Source organism: Melitaea cinxia, chromosome 16 (assembly GCF_905220565.1).
Source record: "Melitaea cinxia chromosome 16, ilMelCinx1.1, whole genome shotgun sequence".
NCBI classification, from domain to species: Eukaryota; Metazoa; Arthropoda; class Insecta; order Lepidoptera; family Nymphalidae; genus Melitaea; species Melitaea cinxia.
Genome location: NC_059409.1, coordinates 14697763 through 14715781, shown reverse-complemented (window position 1 = coordinate 14715781; position 18019 = coordinate 14697763). Strand labels below are relative to the sequence as shown.

At 38.7% G+C, this 18019-nt stretch overlaps 2 protein-coding genes across 2 annotated transcripts; one reads left to right on the top strand and one right to left on the bottom strand.

The window, feature by feature from the left end:
- Positions 1–506: 506 nt before the first annotated feature.
- On the bottom strand, positions 507–15017 carry LOC123660972 (the record flags this gene model as incomplete). Its single annotated transcript, XM_045595990.1, has 9 exons — positions 507–1172; positions 1385–3101; positions 3334–3485; positions 5328–5468; positions 6316–6481; positions 7871–8006; positions 8570–8770; positions 11464–11533; positions 11808–15017. Coding segments are annotated over 9 exons (6459 nt in total), but the record flags the coding sequence as incomplete, so codon positions are not given.
- Positions 15018–15979: 962 nt separating this feature from the next.
- LOC123661148 (probable 39S ribosomal protein L49, mitochondrial) lies at positions 15980–17054 on the top strand. The gene is made up of 2 exons (XM_045596140.1): positions 15980–16154; positions 16546–17054. Exons 1-2 carry the CDS (start codon positions 16038–16040, stop codon positions 17008–17010), a joined length of 582 nt encoding a protein of 193 aa, XP_045452096.1. The 5' UTR covers positions 15980–16037; the 3' UTR covers positions 17011–17054.
- Positions 17055–18019: the final 965 nt, after the last annotated feature.

Sequence of the window (18019 nt, the reverse complement as noted above, 5' to 3'; positions counted from 1 at the left end):
AGCTTTTACTGATGTAAAAAAAAAAATGATTCATAAATAGTATGAGAAAAACGAAATTGCAATGAAGTGTGTGTATAATTAATGTAATGGTTAAATAAATAATAATCAATAAATAAATCAATGAAAGAGAGACACGACATATCATTTGCACAAATGTTCGTTTTATAAAAGCTAACAAATTATATTAATACAGTACATCGAATCGACCCGCCGTCATTCCTCACCGCTCACCACTCACACTGTCATACACTACTATGTACACGATAAGGCTTTTGGTGCTCTCACTTACATATTGCTGCCCCCGCAAACACTTCATGAGGCGTATCACTTTTTACGAAAATAGGATTTATTTTAATAATTTACCAGTCACTCGCGACTACGCACCGAACAACTTAAACACTTAAGAACTTATCACATCACATGTGCCAACTATCAACGTCGAACTACCGTCAATCTAAGCTTGTAGTCGCGTTCTGCGGTCACATGACTACGAAGTAAACGTTTCGTTATGGTTTCTGGTCGCCGACCACGGCCTGCGACGCCGTGGTGACCACGGGGATCATCGACCCTTGGTTGGAAACCACGGTCTGAGGAATCACCGTCAGTGACTTCGGAATTTTGGGTAAAACCATTGGACTCGGAGTCATTATCGGTATGCTGGGTAAGACGGTCTCGCTCGTTATGGAGAAGGCGGGACCCAGTTGAGGGATTTTCATCGGGGTCGTTACGATTAATGGTGACGTGACGGTAGAAATGGTCTGCGACGTCACAGTGGCGGTCTTCGGTGGGATAGGAGCTATTGTGATATTCTTGAGGCCGACGTTCTTGAGTATTGTCGCAGCGTTTGTACTTATATGTAGTTCTGGTACATCTCTTTTATCCAAATCCTTTTCAGCTGGGAAGTTCTGAAGCACCGTTCCACCGTTTCCGAGTGTTGTCGACGTAAGTAGCTCTGTGACGACCGTGGTTTCGTCGACGGAAGGTCGTTTCGACTTCGCCTCTTTCTCTTGTAATCTCTGTTGTCTCTCACGACGTATGAGGCACATTTTGTTGTAGTCTTCAAACGTGATGTGATACCGGTTGCCGGCAGACAACACTTGGACTAAACTAGGAAGACTGTGACCGTCGATGGCGAGTTTTAACGGCTCCAGAGCGACTTTCGCTAAATTTTCCTGAAAAATAATAAAACGATTATTTATAATATTTATTTTATTTATTTACAGAAAAAAAAAATAGATACAATTTATGTGACAAATTAATCATAATAATTAAGCTTCAAATGGATTTAAAACACATAAGTATGTATTCAGTATGAAAGAAGATCGAAACTAACGCTATGTATGGGATAAAGTTGTAAAAAATAGAATAAGCAAAGAAAGCTTACTGGGGTTATTGGCATAAGAGTGGGTCTCCATCCCTTGCTGTTGGGCTTCTGCTTTTTGGGAGAATCAGACTTATTGGTCTCTTTCTTTTCCTTATCTATTTTAGGGCTATTTTTATCTTTAATAGGTTCAAATTTCAAACCAGGCATTTCCTTCTTTTCTTTCGGAGTATCGAACTTTGGTGGCAGAGGCGCCGCCGCTACTTCTGTAGGATCAGATGCCGATACACCTTTTACTAATTGCTGGATATTATGTAAGACGTTTTGTATCGCCTTCCTCCCTTGAGCGTTTGGAGTGTTTATCGCTATCAGTTCTGGCGGTAACGCCTTTTTCTTTTCAGTTTTTGATTTAGGTTTCGGAAGGTTTCCTGGTGGAGGCATAAACTTTTTCGGATCTTTTTCTTCCGAGCTCTGGTTCGATTTTAGTAAACTTTTCCCATTAACCGAGGGTTTCTTACGGAACTCGATTAGGCTCACGGATTCTCGTCTGGACTGTTCTGGCGGTATATTATCGTAAGCCCGGAGTCGGCTCTGTACCGACGTACTATAATTTGCCGCGTGAGGGGACGCATTGTGAGCCAAAACAAGATCACCGCTTCGGAAATATTTTTCTAATAAAATTAAATGTCTCAAGAAACTCGATTGATTCCCGTACGGCCTCTGCAATTCCGTCCACAGTTTCTTAGTCTCCTGGTCGTATTGAATCATTGTGTTACACTTCTCCCAACCCTCAGGAGTAACTCCTTTGACATTATTAAACTCTATATTACACTGCAAGTTCATTTCCTCCTCGCCGGGGAACAATTCTCGAACTGAGATCGACGGATTCGTTTCTAATCTCTTAACGGGATTTGAGTATTTCGAATCTGAGTTTTTCTTTGGATCTTTCTCTACTGTCAATTTTTTGGACAGTTCACTTAGATTTTTCTTAACTTGCGTAAAACTTTCAGACATCTGCCATTTATTCTTAAGAGTGTTTATGTCGGCCGGTTTCTTATTAGGTATTGTTTCTATAGTACACTCGTCATTGAGAGATATATTTTTCAACAGGGTTATCTCTTTTGCTTTTTCGATGTCAAACATTTCGGTTTCACTCTCCTTTTTACTAATTTTATCTTTGTTTGTCACGATTTGTCCTATTTTGTGTACTCTTTTTGCGTTTTTATCTAATATCCTGTGTTGTTGACCCGCTTTTTGTATTCCAAGATTGTGCACTTTCAAAATGTTTCTTTGTTTCTGCGTTAAATTTGGTTTTTGCTGAAACTGTGCTGGATTGTTCTGTTTTTGTAGAAGATACCTTAATTCTGTCTGCTTGTCCAGTGGCAACAGAGGTGTTTCAACATCCGATATCACGTCACTTTCTGAGGCGTCACTTTGCGGATTGCTTTCGGATGGTTTAGCTCCTGGGACGGGAATTTTGTTTGACGATATAAGGCTTTCGATGTCTTCTACTAAGGGTTGTGCGTTTGCAGATTTGGGTTCTGGTTCTTCGAGAGCAGCGTTTTCTTTAACTTTTTCTTTTTCGGGAGTGCTTTCTCCCGTCCTTTCAGACGATTCGCTGTCAGGTTTTTCATGTTCTGATGACTTTCTTTGTTTCGACTTAGTACGAGCTTTCTTTTTCTGTTTGTTGGCACTAGTGTTGCAATCTTCTAAAACTTTAGTGTCATCGCTATCTTGATGTAATTCAGGTGGTATTTCTACATTGTATATTTGAAGAAGTCTGAAATAGAAAAACAATAGATTTTTGTCTCATTTACAAATAAAAGAACTTAAACATTCAATTCAAGTGTCATGTAATACCTTAGATATCTAAAGACTTATTTTTAAATTTAAACAATTTTATGACTTGTGCACAACGAATAAGAAAAAACAGGCAAATCTCTAACTTACATCCAAAAACCTACGTAACCAAAAACGCTTGTATAATTATCAAATAAACAAAAATCACATACTTGCGAGTGTACGCTTTAGCTTGTTTGTCGTTGTGTCCAGGACGCTGTAGAAGCGTGCAGAAGTAGCGACATACTTTACAGAGAACCGGCCTTTCGTTGAACTCAACGGGGATTCCCGCTTTTTTGAACAGTGGATTGAGATCAGTGTATCCCTGTAAATTAAACATTATTTTCACTAACAGCTATTAACGCAATATAATAGTCAAATAAATATTGTACAGAAGTGGGGCCGTGACAAAAAATTATCACCTTCTTTTTCTAGCTTTAAGACAGACAATGGTTATAAGAAAAATAAGTACAGTTCTAAAATATTATGATATTATATCAAGGTAACGATATAGAGATGGTTGGAACTGAAGAAATATTTATTCAAAATATTTTATACAACTTGAGCCTTTTCCGACGACACGGTCACAAAAATAGCATTTTTTACATTTTTTGTCTGTCTGTCTGTTTGTTCCGGCTAATCTACGAAACAGCTGGACCGATTTTGACGAGACTTTTACTGGTAGATAGCTGAGGTAATAAGGAGTAACTTAGGCTACTTTTATTTTAGAAATTGATTTATTTTATGACTCTCTTTTTTGTTAAACTCCACGCGTACGAAGTCACGGGCAGTTAGTAATGCAATATTAGTACCATTAAATAACTTTTTCAGTTGTATTTGTTTAACTTACAATTTCTCTTCAAGAGATCCTAAGAAGATTTTTGGGACATTTTTATTTTATACTCTTTAGTGTACACCAAAAAGGAGAAAAAAATTGCAAAAACAAGAAAAGTACAAAAGACTATCTTATCGCATAGAGTAATTTATTCTAGGCAACCTTTGAATGAAAACTTTGAAAAATAACAATTTAGTAGCTATTGTAACATTTTAGGGCTATCTATATATATATATATATGAAAATTTTGTGTCACGATGTATGTGGGCGATAAACTCCGAAACTACTAAACCAATCTTTATCAAATTTTGTAAGCATCTGTAATTCGGTTCAACTTGGGAGATAGGGTAGTTTTTATCTCAGTTGGATTCGATAGGTGGCGCTGCTATCAGTATGTATGCAAACAAACTTGGTAGCAGTTTTCCGGGCAGGGCACCGTCTGCCAGGTCTGCTAGTATTATTATAAATATAACTGCGTTCCTTCAAATGATGGGTTTTATAGGTTTTTTTTTTCATACTAGCTGCCCAGACAGACTTCGTTTTGTCAACGGTATAGATTTTGTTTTTAATTTTTTTTTGTTATTAAAACCTTCCGTGGGCCTTAACGAACATACAAAAAAAAAAAAGAAATTAGCCAAATTGGTCGAGTCATTTTCGAGTTATGCGCTTAGCCGCATTCATTTTTATTTCTATAGATAATAGATAACTAGGTCGGCAACCAAGCGTACAGCTCACCTAGTGGTAAGCGATTACTATAGCTAAAGCAGTAATAGTTTCGCGGCGTGGTGCAGCGCGCACAGCGGGATGGTGTGCAGCCCGGGCAGTCGCACTCCACTACACACTACACGCGACATACGGGAGGGCAGGCACGTACGTGGTGTATGAAGTGCAGGTTGTGGTGCTTGGTGAGGCGGCGGCGGCACAGCGAGCACGCCATGAGCGGCGCGCACAGCGGGATGGTGTGCAGCCCGGGCAGTCGCGCTCCACTACACACTACACGTGACATACGGGAGGGCACGTACGTGGTGTATGAAGTGCAGGTTGTGGTGCTTGGTGAGGCGGCGGCGGCACAGCGAGCACGCCATGAGCGGCGCGCACAGCGGGACGGTGTGCAGCCCGGGCAGTCGCACTCCACTACACACTACACGTGACACGCGACATACGGGAGGGCACGTACGTGGTGTATGAAGTGCAGGTTGTGGTGCTTGGTGAGGCGGCGGCGGCACAGCGAGCACGCCATGAGCGGCGCGCACAGCGGGACGGTGTGCAGCCCGGGCAGTCGCACTCCACTACACACTACACGTGACACGCGACATACGGGAGGGCACGTACGTGGTGTATGAAGTGCAGGTTGTGGTGCTTGGTGAGGCGGCGGCGGCACAGCGAGCACGCCATGAGCGGCGCCAGCGCGGCGTGGTGCGGCGCGCACAGCGGGATGGTGTGCAGCCCCGGGTAGTCGCACTCCAGCTTCAGCTGTGAACGGGCACCGGTCACTACCCACCAGACTACTGAGTGGCTTACTGTTACTGTTAGGTAGCGTTACCGAGCTCTATAGATTACTCTCACACGCGTACCGTTGCGGTTCGGTGAAGTGTGGAGCTTAGTTTAAAAAGACCTACTAGCTCTGAGCTTTTAACTGTGAGGGTAGACCGTTTTATAGCTCATTACCCTTTTGTTTATATAAGAATTGTATAACCTCATATGTTTAATGATAATAATAAATATGCAAGTTAATACTGTATATTTATTTGATAGATTACCTAATGAAATCGCATTCAGACAAAAATGATTAATTTTAAAGTAAATAAATTAAGAAGTCAGCACAGTAGCTTATAATTAATTTACAATTATTATCTTACATATATACTGGGTCATTGTCATTTTGGAATAGTTTTTAACCGAATTTTATTAAAAGGGAGAGGTTTTCAATTCGACTGAATTGTTTTACTTCTTAATACCTCATAACTTTTTAGTGATTTTACCGATTTTGATAATTAATTTTTCATTCAAAAAAAGCTGGTGTTTGTCATGTGATCATATTTAAATGTGGGCGAGACATGACGAATATGGCTTGAATAATATAATATAGATAATCATGCATATTTAATGGACTACGACTACATTGATAACCTTTTCGTTTTATTATCAATGTAATTTAAAATCGATTACTTTCATTTAAGTACAAACACAATTATTTAAAAATGAGAACAGGGATTTAGTGACCCTCCACAACCACAAATGGCGTCCTTTTCACAAAAGGTTTGAGGTGAGGAGAGCTGTGGAAGCATGGTTGGGTATTATTTCGGATGTGTATTCTCACCAGCTTGTTGACACTGGAGCGCATCTTGATGAGCCATTTGCGACGGATGGAGCGATCGGCGGGCGCCTTGCAGGCGGTGGCGTGGCAGGCCGCAAGCCGAGTCGCACCCCCCTCCGACGAGCTCTCCTCCCCCCCAACAGGGCTCCGAGCCAGCTTCTCACCCCCGCTGTGGGATACAAACAATTATATTATTTTCTATAATATATTTGTCTGAGACAGTCATTCATTGAGAGCGAAAAAAAGAAGGTTTGGCGCGTCATCCCGAGGTTCGCAGCTTTGTCTCGCAATACTGTCAAGATGGTGGTGACGACGTGTCACAATATTCAGAAAAAAAAATCCAGTAGTGTGGTGTGCGGTACTCACACGTATACTAGCGCAGTAGTGTGGTGTGTGGCCCTCACGCGTGTACTGTCGCAGTAGTGTAGTGTGTGGCCCTCACACGTGTACGAGCGCAGTAGTGTGGTGTGTGGCCCTCACACGTGTACTATCGCAGTAGTGTGGTGTGTGGCCCTCACGCGTGCACGAGCGCAGTAGTGTGGTGTGTGGCCCTCACGCGTGTACGAGCGCAGTAGTTTGGTGTATGGCCTTCACGCGTGTACACTAGCGCAGTAGTGTGGTGTGTAGCCCTCACGCGTGTACTAGCGCAGTAGTGTGGTGTGTGGCCCTCACGCGTGTACTATCGCAGTAGTGTGGTGTGTGGCCCTCACGCGTGTACTATCGCAGTAGTGTGGTGTGTGGCCCTCACGCGTGTACTGTCGTGTGTGGCCCTCACACGTGTACGAGCGCAGCAGTGTGGTGTGTGGCCCTCACGCGTGTACGAGCGCAATAGTGTGGTGTGTGGCCCTCACGCGTGTACTGTCGTGTGTGGCCCTCAGACGTGTACTATCGCAGTAGTGTGGTGTGTGGCCCTCACGCGTGTACTGTCGTGTGTGGCCCTCACACGTGTACGAGCGCAGTAGTGTGGTGTGTGGCCCTCACGCGTGTACGAGCGCAGTAGTGTGGTGTGTGGCCCTCACGCGTGTACTGTCGTGTGTGGCCCTCAGACGTGTACTATCGCAGTAGTGTGGTGTGTGGCCCTCACGCGTGTACTGTCGTGTGTGGCCCTCACACGTGTACGAGCGCAGCAGTGTGGTGTGTGGCCCTCACGCGTGTACGAGCGCACTAGTGTGGTGTGTGGCCCTCACGCGTGTACTGTCGTGTGTGGCCCTCACACGTGTACGAGCGCAGTAGTGTGGTGTGTGGCCCTCACGCGTGTACGAGCGCAGTAGTGTGGTGTGTGGCCCTCAGACGTGTATGAGCGCAGTAGTGTGGTGTGTGGCCCTCAGACGTGTACGAGCGCAGTAGTGTGGTGTGTGGCCCTCACGCGTGTACGAGCGCAGTAGTTTGGTGTGTGGCCCTCACGCGTGTACACTAGCGCAGTAGTGTGGTGTGTGGCCCTCAGACGTGTACGAGCGCAGTAGTTTGGTGTGTGGCCCTCACGCGTGTACGAGCGCAGTAGTGTAGTGTGTGGCCCTCGCGCGTGTACTAGCACAGTAGTGTGGTGTGCGGTACTCACTCGGGTTGGTCCTGTGCGCGGGTGTCTGGAGGCTTGGCGACGGTCCGCTTGCGGTAGGACGGACAGTTGGCACGCCGGTCCACGTGGCGGTAGCAAGCGTCGCACAGGCAGCTGTCGATCGTCAGCTTTTCCTCGTCTGCGGGGGGACACTATATACTACCACCCTTTGTTTTAAGGATAAATTCGCACTGTCGCTATTCATATTGCGACAATTTTTGAGTCTTCATCATAATTTGGTTCTGTATATCAACCATATATACTTGTGTATGTTCGGGGATAACTCCGTCGTTTATGAACCGATTTTGATAATTCTTTTTTTGTTCGAAAAGAGATATCCCTAGTTTGGTACTATGATAAGGAAACCAGGATCTGACGATGGGATCCCAGAGAAATCGAGGGAAACTCTCGAAAATCCGCATAACTTTTTACTGGGTGTACCGATTTTGATGATTTTTAATTTAATCGAAAGTCGATGTTTATCATGTGGTCACATTTAAATTTCATCGAGATCTGATCATAACTTTTGGAGTAATCTTTTATAATGCGTATTTACTTGACTATTTTTTTCGTCTACCTACGTTGTACTACTTGTCGATGTAATTGAAGTCTTTTTTTTCGTTTGCCAGTAAACACAATTATTATATACAACATGTTATAAAAAATATAACTAGAATAATAATAATAAAAAAGATTGCTCACTAGCTAAAACCTTCTGCTGCCTCTCGCTACTCTTCATTTGGGCGATATGACAAGGGGTGTCAAATAGTCCAAACTTCCCCCCACAATAGAAACACTGGTCATTGCAAAGTCTTCCTGGGTGGATGCTGAACGACGATGCCTTTTCAGGTATCACCAAATTAAGGGTTTCTTTTGGCTCAGGTTCGGGAGCGGTTTCACCATCTGTTAAATGTATGTCATCACTATCATGTATACATCTTTTATCTTCTCATCTTAGAAGATAGAACTGATACAATAGATATAATTAAACGTTTTCGGATTATATCGCGCTTTATTAAGTTTTTAGATACCCGACGAATTAATAATAATGATTATTATTATTATATACATATATTTAATAGGTCTGAGAAAGGTTGTAAGTATGTTTCATACCACTGGGTGAAAAGGCTTTGTGGTTACGGCAGCAAAGAATAAAGCCACCCCCTCTCTTCCCTTGGGTGTCGTAAAAGGCGACTATGGGATAACATAGTCCCACTACCACCTTGGAACTTAAAAACCCGACCGAGGATGGGATAACCATCCAACTGTTGGCTTTGAAATACACAGACCGAAGACGGGCAGCAGCGTCTTCGGTGCGACAAAGCCAGCCCTGCGGTCTCCAACCCGCCTGCCCAGCGTGGCGACTATGAGCAAAACACATGAGTTCACGCCATTTTTGGCGCGAACTTGTAGGAGGCCTATGTCCAGCAGTGGACTGCGATAGGCCGATGTGTGTGAATAGGATGTTCCTATCGACATTGTTTTTCTAAATACCTGACGTTTCGGATACTTTACAGCAATCATGGTCACAGGAGGACTGAGGTGTCAGATGTCCTAACGTTACAAAGATATTCGAAACCTATGTTACATCAATATTTTAATTAGTCCTCTCTACGCAGAAAGTGCTGAGTCTTTGATATGTGGCATATTAGACTTGGTTTTTGATTTAATTATTTTATTTCACCATGATTCCTGTAGAGTATCTGAAACGTCGGTCAACTAAAAAACAACCAACAAATCGCGATAAATTCTGAAAAATTTGTTTCATTATAATGAGTGAAACTCGCGTAAACATTAGAAAACAATATGATAGATATAATATTTAAGTTTGGTCCCGGCCCCATGTCCACCTTCGCCGTAAAAGGATCGCCGTAAAGAGGACATGGGGCCGGGCCCTTATATTTTAATACTCGCACGTAATTATGATAAATAAATAATATCACTTTAAATAAGTGTAAATTTCATATTAAAGCCTGATTAGTTTACATAAAAATGATTTTCAAAGAATCCTTTAATTTTCAAACATTTCGTGTACGAAATTGACATTTTTCTATTGTTTTTTTTTTTCTTTAAAATAAATGTTTAAAGGATTTTCAAGATTTAACGTTTTGTGACACAATATATATTGTTTTTTTTTTTTTTTTTTTTTTTTTTTATATATATTCTGTAGTCCAAGAACGTTGTTTCTCTAAATATAGATTGTGGTGTCCTTAAGAAAAGCACTATAGGACAAGAAATATGTTTTAAAAATAGCTGTAATTATGTATTTCGTTCAAAGTTATAAAAATTATAAAATAATTTGTAATCAACATTTTCCATACTTGACTTAAAAAAGTAAAACTTAAAAGTTGAGAAGTTAACAGAAATAGAAAAGATTTTTTAAATTAAGGTTGTGTTATCAATTTTATGGAATTATTTGTTGTTTGTATTGTTGCAAGTTGGTTCGTTGTTGTCAGAAGACTTCTAAGACCTCCCCAAGGTATGTTTAGCGTGAAGCACTTAGTTTAAAAGTTAAAGTTTAGCAGTGTCCATAAATATTATTATTTGGTATGTACATGGTATTATGTTCATTAAATAATTATGTTGTATCCATATATGCATAAAGTTAGTCAAGATAACACTAATAATACTGAAAATTATCTTTCCTTCAAAATATTCTACAAAAAGCATACAACAGAATTATTTCGTAGTATTTAAAGTTCTTTTCCCTTTACCTCATTTGTTAGCTTTCATTATTGTTTTTTTAACATTGTAACATTAGTATTATGGCCTGTTTCATAGGCTGTGAATAACTCTATTTGAGGGGCAGTATCTAATAGATAAAAAGTGTATTATGTATTATATTTTTTTACCATTGATTCCATTATATGAGATATTTCTATTTGCAAATGTGAGTCTAAAAGCTAAAGATTATTTATTAACTGAGGTGAAACAGACCAATAGGACCTATTAGTCTATTCGTAGCTTATGTACAGTATTTACTTTATCCACAAACATTGAAACCAACTTTTAGGGCCCGCTTCACCAGTTGTGAATAACGCTATTTGATGGATGATGATATCCAACAGATAAAAGTTTTTGATTTAATATTCTTTTTCATCATCAAATTGCACTGTATTTAAGATATATTTTTATTCGCAAAAAATTATCTAAAAACTGTAGTTTATTAATTGATATGAACCAAGTCCTAATGGTCTATTCAATCTCCTGTCGTTCAAGTCTATTAGTAAATAATGTGCAGAATATTATCTTTATCCACAACTGATGGAAACGACCGAGTGTGATAATTGTTTGAATTAGTTAAACTTTGTTATTTCTCAGATTTTGCTAAGAATTCAAAGGGTTTTTAACCACTATGTGATACTTATATGCTTATAATTACTACTGTGATTAAAAATCGACATATGAATTCTTAACTTGATCTGATAAGGTCTGACATGGTTATGAACAAAACTGTTTGGATAAACTTCTTTATATGGAAAATATTAATGAAATATCAAAATAATAATAATAATAATTAAAATGTATAAAATGATATTTAAAATTAATGTTTTGTTCATTCCCATGTATCATGGGTGAGTGCAATATCCACACACCATGGTTGTTAAGCCGATTACTGTAATGAGATTTTCTGTGCCCACCATCCGATGTTGCGTTCCCGCCTCCCTGAAAGACAAATTCGACGAAATTAATAACAATATTGAAACATTATTGAATGTTAACAAAACAATTAAGATTTTTTTTTTTACGCAAATAAAAACGTAATATGAATTTAGAGCAACGAACTAATTGTGTTTTCGATTTTTGACTCATATAAATTCTAACCATGAGTTACTATGTGTACAGAAAAAAAATTGCAAAATTTATTATTTTGTCAGGTGATGTGATACATTGAAATAAATATTGAATATTATGAGGAAATTAAATTATCGACTCGTACCTCGCGCCGTTCGATGGTGTAGAAGGCGTCGTCTTCACTGCCCGCTTCGCCTACTTCTAGCGGAGGCTTCCCAGATCGACTTTTGCTCTTTTGGAAGGTCATTTTTAATGAACTCCTGAATTTCTTTTTATCCCTTTCTCCTGCTCCACGGCTCAACTTTATCACAGTTTTCAGAGTACCGGTGTAATCTGATTTCCCAGCTTTGCCCTTTCCCATCACGCCACAGTAATTTATGCCGTATATGCGCTCTTTTTCCTTTAATTTTTCTATCTTAGCCTCGCTGGCAGCCTTGTGTGTTAGCAAGCCTAGCGTTCTAAGTACGTTTTCTTTACGTTTTTGACTTTCCGGTGTTTCGAGAAGCACATTACTCGGTCCGGGCAGGTTTTCAGTTGAATTACGAGCGGATTTTACTTTAGAACCTTTCGTTTTCATCTCCTCTTCTTTAGGTTCATTTTGTTCCTCTTTCTTAGTATCAGTTTCAGTCTGTGGTGGTTCATCTTTTCGTACTTCTTTCTCTGTCTCTTCGGTAACTTCAGGAACCGGTTTATCGATGACTTCAGGTGTTTGTGTCTCTAGTGTATCAGGTTTTACTTCAATATTTGTCGTTTCAGTTTTAGCAGAATCAGCAACGACACTATCCAGTTTCGGGACTTCAGAGGTCATAGATATATCTTCAGGAATGGCTTTAACTGTTTCCAAGGGAGGCGCGGAGACTTCTTCTTCCATAGGTTGTGGCGGTTCAATGGATTTCACTACTACTGGTGTAGGGGTTATCGAAATTGCCGGGGATTTCATTTGATGTGTTGGAGATTTAATTTTCTCTATAGTTGCCATATTTTCTTCTTCATTACCCGTCTCAGATGACTTTCGCGATAAAGAAATGGATTTTCTTTTTGTTATTTGAACTTCATTACTGTTTAATTTAGATTCTATATTCCGTGTAGTTATCGATATTTGATTTGAGTCTAACGCATTGACTAGCGCCTGACTCGGGCTGTTAGGATGTAAAGTGGCGAATTGATGTAAATCAATTGCCTGCGACGGCGTTGCTTTCTCTACGGACTTTCTTATTTCAGTCAATGTCACATCTTTGCCTAGTGACTTTTCGAATATACTGATAGCATCAGATTCTTTTGAATGATTGGAGCTTGTCGATTCCTTTCTGGCACTGACACTATTTCTTTTAATTAATGTCACAGAATTAGGAAGATCTACATCAATCGACCGTCTAACTTGGTCCCTTTTAACTATTGAGATTGCAGAGTTGTTTTCGAAACAACTTAAGAGATTTTCCTTTTCAATTAATTTTTCAGGAGACCTAACTGGCTGTAAGTCTTTTAAGGGCTTTATATCTGCTCCCGATTTAGGTATTAGAACGACGTCGTTTGTTACCATAACAGATTTACTATCATTAGACTTAGATTCTGACTCTTGGCGTTGTCTTCTTTTATCAAACTCTTCAAATTCCTTAAGTCTATCCATAAGTTTATCTATGCTGGCAACTGTAGTACTACAATTATAAGTTATCTCCTGCCTATTCTCAGAACATTTTTCGGCAGAATCTTCTTCATAATGGAGACGGATATTCTCACTGTCGTCATTCTTTGACGGCGTACATTCATTTGTTTGTGCCGAAATCGTGTCTTTGTCTTTGACTGGAGTTTCTGGTGTAATGATGCTATTATTATCTCCCAACGGTTTAGAATGTCCATAAAACTGCCTAACGGGCTTTGTTTGCATTTGATCTGTATTTACACTTGTATCATTATTCATTTCCTGGTCTCTATCGATATTTTGGTCCAGGTCATTGATGAGATCACTGATTTCTTTTGACAGTGTGTCAACTGTTTCAATTTTGTCTTCTGTTAAGTCATTTGTTATAGTACTAGTGATACCATTCTTGGAGGATTGGTTGGTAATAGGTCTAGATGTGGTCGCTGCTTTCTTCCCCCTTCTTGCTCTTCTTATATTTTTAGATACCTCCTTTGAATTAAATGTCTTCGACATACTAGTCAATATACTACTACGTTCCTCAAAAAGCGCATCATTATCAGTCTTCAGCAAATATTTCTCTTCTAGTTCCGATACATTAATATTTTCTAACTTAATCCTATTACTGTTATTGTTGTCAGAGTCTAATGAAGTACTTCTTTTTAAGCTCAGTTTTCTTTTTTCTTTCTCTTTTAGGACAGAACTAGGCTCTGTATCGGTTTTGGTTTCATTCAATTTTGAGTCAACACTAAGAGAAGGCACTTTTCCAATAGGAGAGATCTGTACATTAGTTTCAATATCTATATCTAGGTCAGTCTTAGTTTTATCTAAGCTTTTGCTGAGCTCCTTATTTTCACTATCATTGAGAGGTTCGCTGAGGCTGATATCCGATTCCGTTATGTCTGAGCATTTAGAGATTTCACTGCCATCCCTTGAGCAGGAACGTCCTCTTTTCATTTTTTTACAGTCTTCTGAAGTCTCGGAAATGTCTGTAGGCTTAGAGTCAGAGAGTAGCCTTCGTCTCTTCTTCTGTTCTTTCATAACAACTTCATTCAGAAGATTATTTTTAGCTTTCCTGGGTTTTCCACTCCTTAAGTTTTTTCCTTCAAAAAGAGAGGGGCTATTGCTTCTTTCAGAGCGCATGGAATAGGGGCTAGTACGTGGTCCCAGAACTAAGCTACTCGGAGAGTCACCTAAAACAGACTTCATCATGACCATATCAGAACTTAGTCTTACTCTCCTGCCAGCAGTTTTGGGACTGGAAGACCTAGAGTTGGGAGTTGCTTCATCAAGTGGTTCCTTTTTTATTTCTGCGGCAGGTATCAATGGGACGGTTTCCTTATCTTGAGTAATTTCAGATACAGCTTTCCCAGCCTTCCTTGCGCGTGTAATGGTTTGTCTTAAGACATTTTTCTTTGCAGCTGCAACCTTCTTGCTTCTCAAAGTTTTTGTCTTTCTAATACCTAGAGGTCTTTTTTTAACTATTACTTTAGACTTGGGTGCATTCTTTTTGGGTTCTTTGGATGTTTTAGGTTCATCTTGGGAAGAAGAATTTTTGTTTTTCTCCTCTTCGTTGAGATCCGAGGCCTTTTTACGGGCCCGAGTCTTGGGTTCAACTATAGCTTCGTCATCTAGACTCTTTTCTGTCTCCTCTTTAACCTGTTTAGTTTTCATGATGGAATGTATAGTAAGGGACAAATCTGTAATTCCGACATCAGGTTACTGTTATCAGCTCTGCTTATGTGAGTGTTTCCTGTCGGATGTGTGTTAATGTAGACACACAATTGCCCTTACCGCTGTCTTATATCACAGCCTTGGACAAGTTTTGAATTTTAGATTCTCTGATATATTCTCTATATAGGTATATACTTTTTAATTTCAAGATTTGTATAGAGTTAAGTCACAAGCCTCTATACCCCTTGAGTTTTAATCATGATTCATAGCTTTCATGGTGTTGTATGCCATGTCACCCTGAAATATAAAAAAAATGTTAATTTAGACTACTAATTTATAGATTATTTGAGATACAAGTAACAATTTACACCATCATCAATTTTTGCTTAATTCGGTATAATTCTAAATATTTGATATACTTTATTTCAACATCGAGTTATTTGAAATATTAAACTATCGCTCCTCTCTTATTTCTACGTAATTCGGTCGCAAATTAAGTCCGAAAGTCGTGGTAAACAAAAGCGATGCACGGTAAATCAACAACTTTGACTACTTTATACACCTATTTTGGCTACGGAATGTAAATAAATAAAATATTAAACGCACAGTCGAACGTTTAGACATGCATAATATGTAATAATATTTACGTTTAAGGCGCTCGTTGCATAGAAAATCCAGCCGGAAAAGTCATGAAAATGTAATGTTTTGGTACACATCTATCTCGTATGACCGCAACGCCACCTACAGCTGTGCGCTGCGTGTGCGTCGACCGAGAGACAGAAAGCACCAAATCATTTCCCTACCCGTGGCGCACCTCCGCAATGTACTCACTAAATACTCACAATTTATTCCACGGAACTGCCAAAAACCACAATAAAAAGTCAATTAGACACTCAATGCACCATAATATGCGAAAAAGTTCAATAAAAACACGCGATTAAACTTAGAAAACGATTTTTGAAAAGCACAAATGTCTGCAGGCGTCCGCCATAATGTTTCCTTCGGAACGAATAATATAGTTCTTATTGCTCTTGTAGCAAGCAATCGCTCTATTCGCTATTCAAAATGGCGACCGTGTGGCGTTCACAGTACGCGTTTGCACGTTTTTTTGTTGGAAAAACCGGGCGGATCCTGAACAACGCTGCAGATTTGGGTACAAAACTTACACCAGAGTCAATATCGGTAATTATTCAATTATATTTAATCGCGTCGAGCTGTAATGTCGCTTTGACCGCGACATGTGACAGAACTATGGGTGTACACCCTCACAAAAAGCTTCGACTTAAAAGAGGCAATATTTATATTATATTTTTTTTAATATTCTTTAAATTAATTATTTAATCTTTAATCAATAGATTCATTTTTTAATACGAATGTTTTAGAATATGTGTAAATATATGTATATTAATGAACATAACCTATAATAAAATAAAGTGATTTGTAATTCTTAATGACATAATTAGCAATTAAAAAAACTGGAAACTAAACAAATTAAATGCAAATAATGTACTTAGTAGCTATAAAAATATTTTCTTAACATGTTATTATTAAGTAATCTTTTTTCTTGTTTCAGGCACAAGTTACAAGAAATTACTCTAACTACGCACATTCTCCGTTTGTTAGAAAAATTAAAGAACAATATGATTTCGACATCGTAAAAAATCCTCCAGAATGGACTTACGTAGAACGCCTCTTGCCTCTAGAAACTATACCTCCGGTAGTACCAAAAGAGAGCTACCCCTCGGGTTGGATACCACCCAAAGAAGAAGCCAAAGAATTACCATATTATATGCCACGAACTAAAAATCACGAATTACCAATATATCTGACGATTACTCATAAAGGTCAAAGAAAAATAACGGCATTGAGGAAGATAGAAGGGGATATTTGGTTAATGAATGATTTAATAAAAGAACATTTACAAGAAAAGCTAAATCGCTACGTAGAAACTAGAGTTCATGAATTTGGTAGATTTATTGAAGTGAAGGGAGATTTTGTAAATCTTCTTAAAGAATGGGCATACTCTAAAGGTTTTTAAATGAATGTTAGATGAAGATTGTTAAATAAATTTTGAATAGTATATATTTTGTCTTTTATTTACTACCAAATTATTTATACAAAAGCAAATGACTAAAAATCTCTTTAAAATTAAATAATAAATCTGTTTTAATTCTTTTTTGTCAAATTATTACTGTACTGACGTAATATTTTTTTATTACATAAAAATATTGGAATTAGTTGCAATTATATAGTAATAATGTTTAAGATATATCACTACTTTAAATACCTTATTTGAGATGTTAGACACATCACACATCCATTTATAAAAAGCAAATTTTAAATATAGTGAATAAGCAAAATATACAAAAAAAATTATTATTACAAATAAATATTATAAATATGTAAAATATTTTGTAGAACAATATATATATATATATAAATTGTAAACTCGGCGCATACCTGTTTTGTTGGGTGTACGCGGCATGAAGTGAGTTTCGTTCAGTCGTCGCTAGGAGCGCTGGCGACGGCGGAAGGTTTTATCTACGTAGCTATATGATATCCGCCCGGAGTTCTATGGGCCTCACCAATGTATTATTTTCGACTCGACCGCACTTCCCTTTGTTTAAAACAACTTTTTCTACATCTTTGCATTTCGATATGATACATTATCATACTTTTCAGGTCAATGTTCTCGTTGAATGTAACAATTTTAAGAGGTTATTTAATTTTACATAAATTAGGTTAGTTATCCGCGTGCGGCGTGATAAATAGCTTGAGAATGTATAAAAGTTATCGAAGTAGTTATAAATTAGCAAGAACGATTGACTATCGATGTTAGAATATGTACATTGTTACATAATACAATGAGCGTTTATGTACCTATGTAAATATATTTATCAAGGCCAAGCGCTTTCAGAATATGACGTTGCAATCAATAACTAAATAATATAGGGTTAAATAAATGTTGTTGTAAGTATTCTTGGCTTTATTGTTTGTTTGTTAGATGTTATATACAAACGTGAATTACTTTTTCGAACTTTATAATG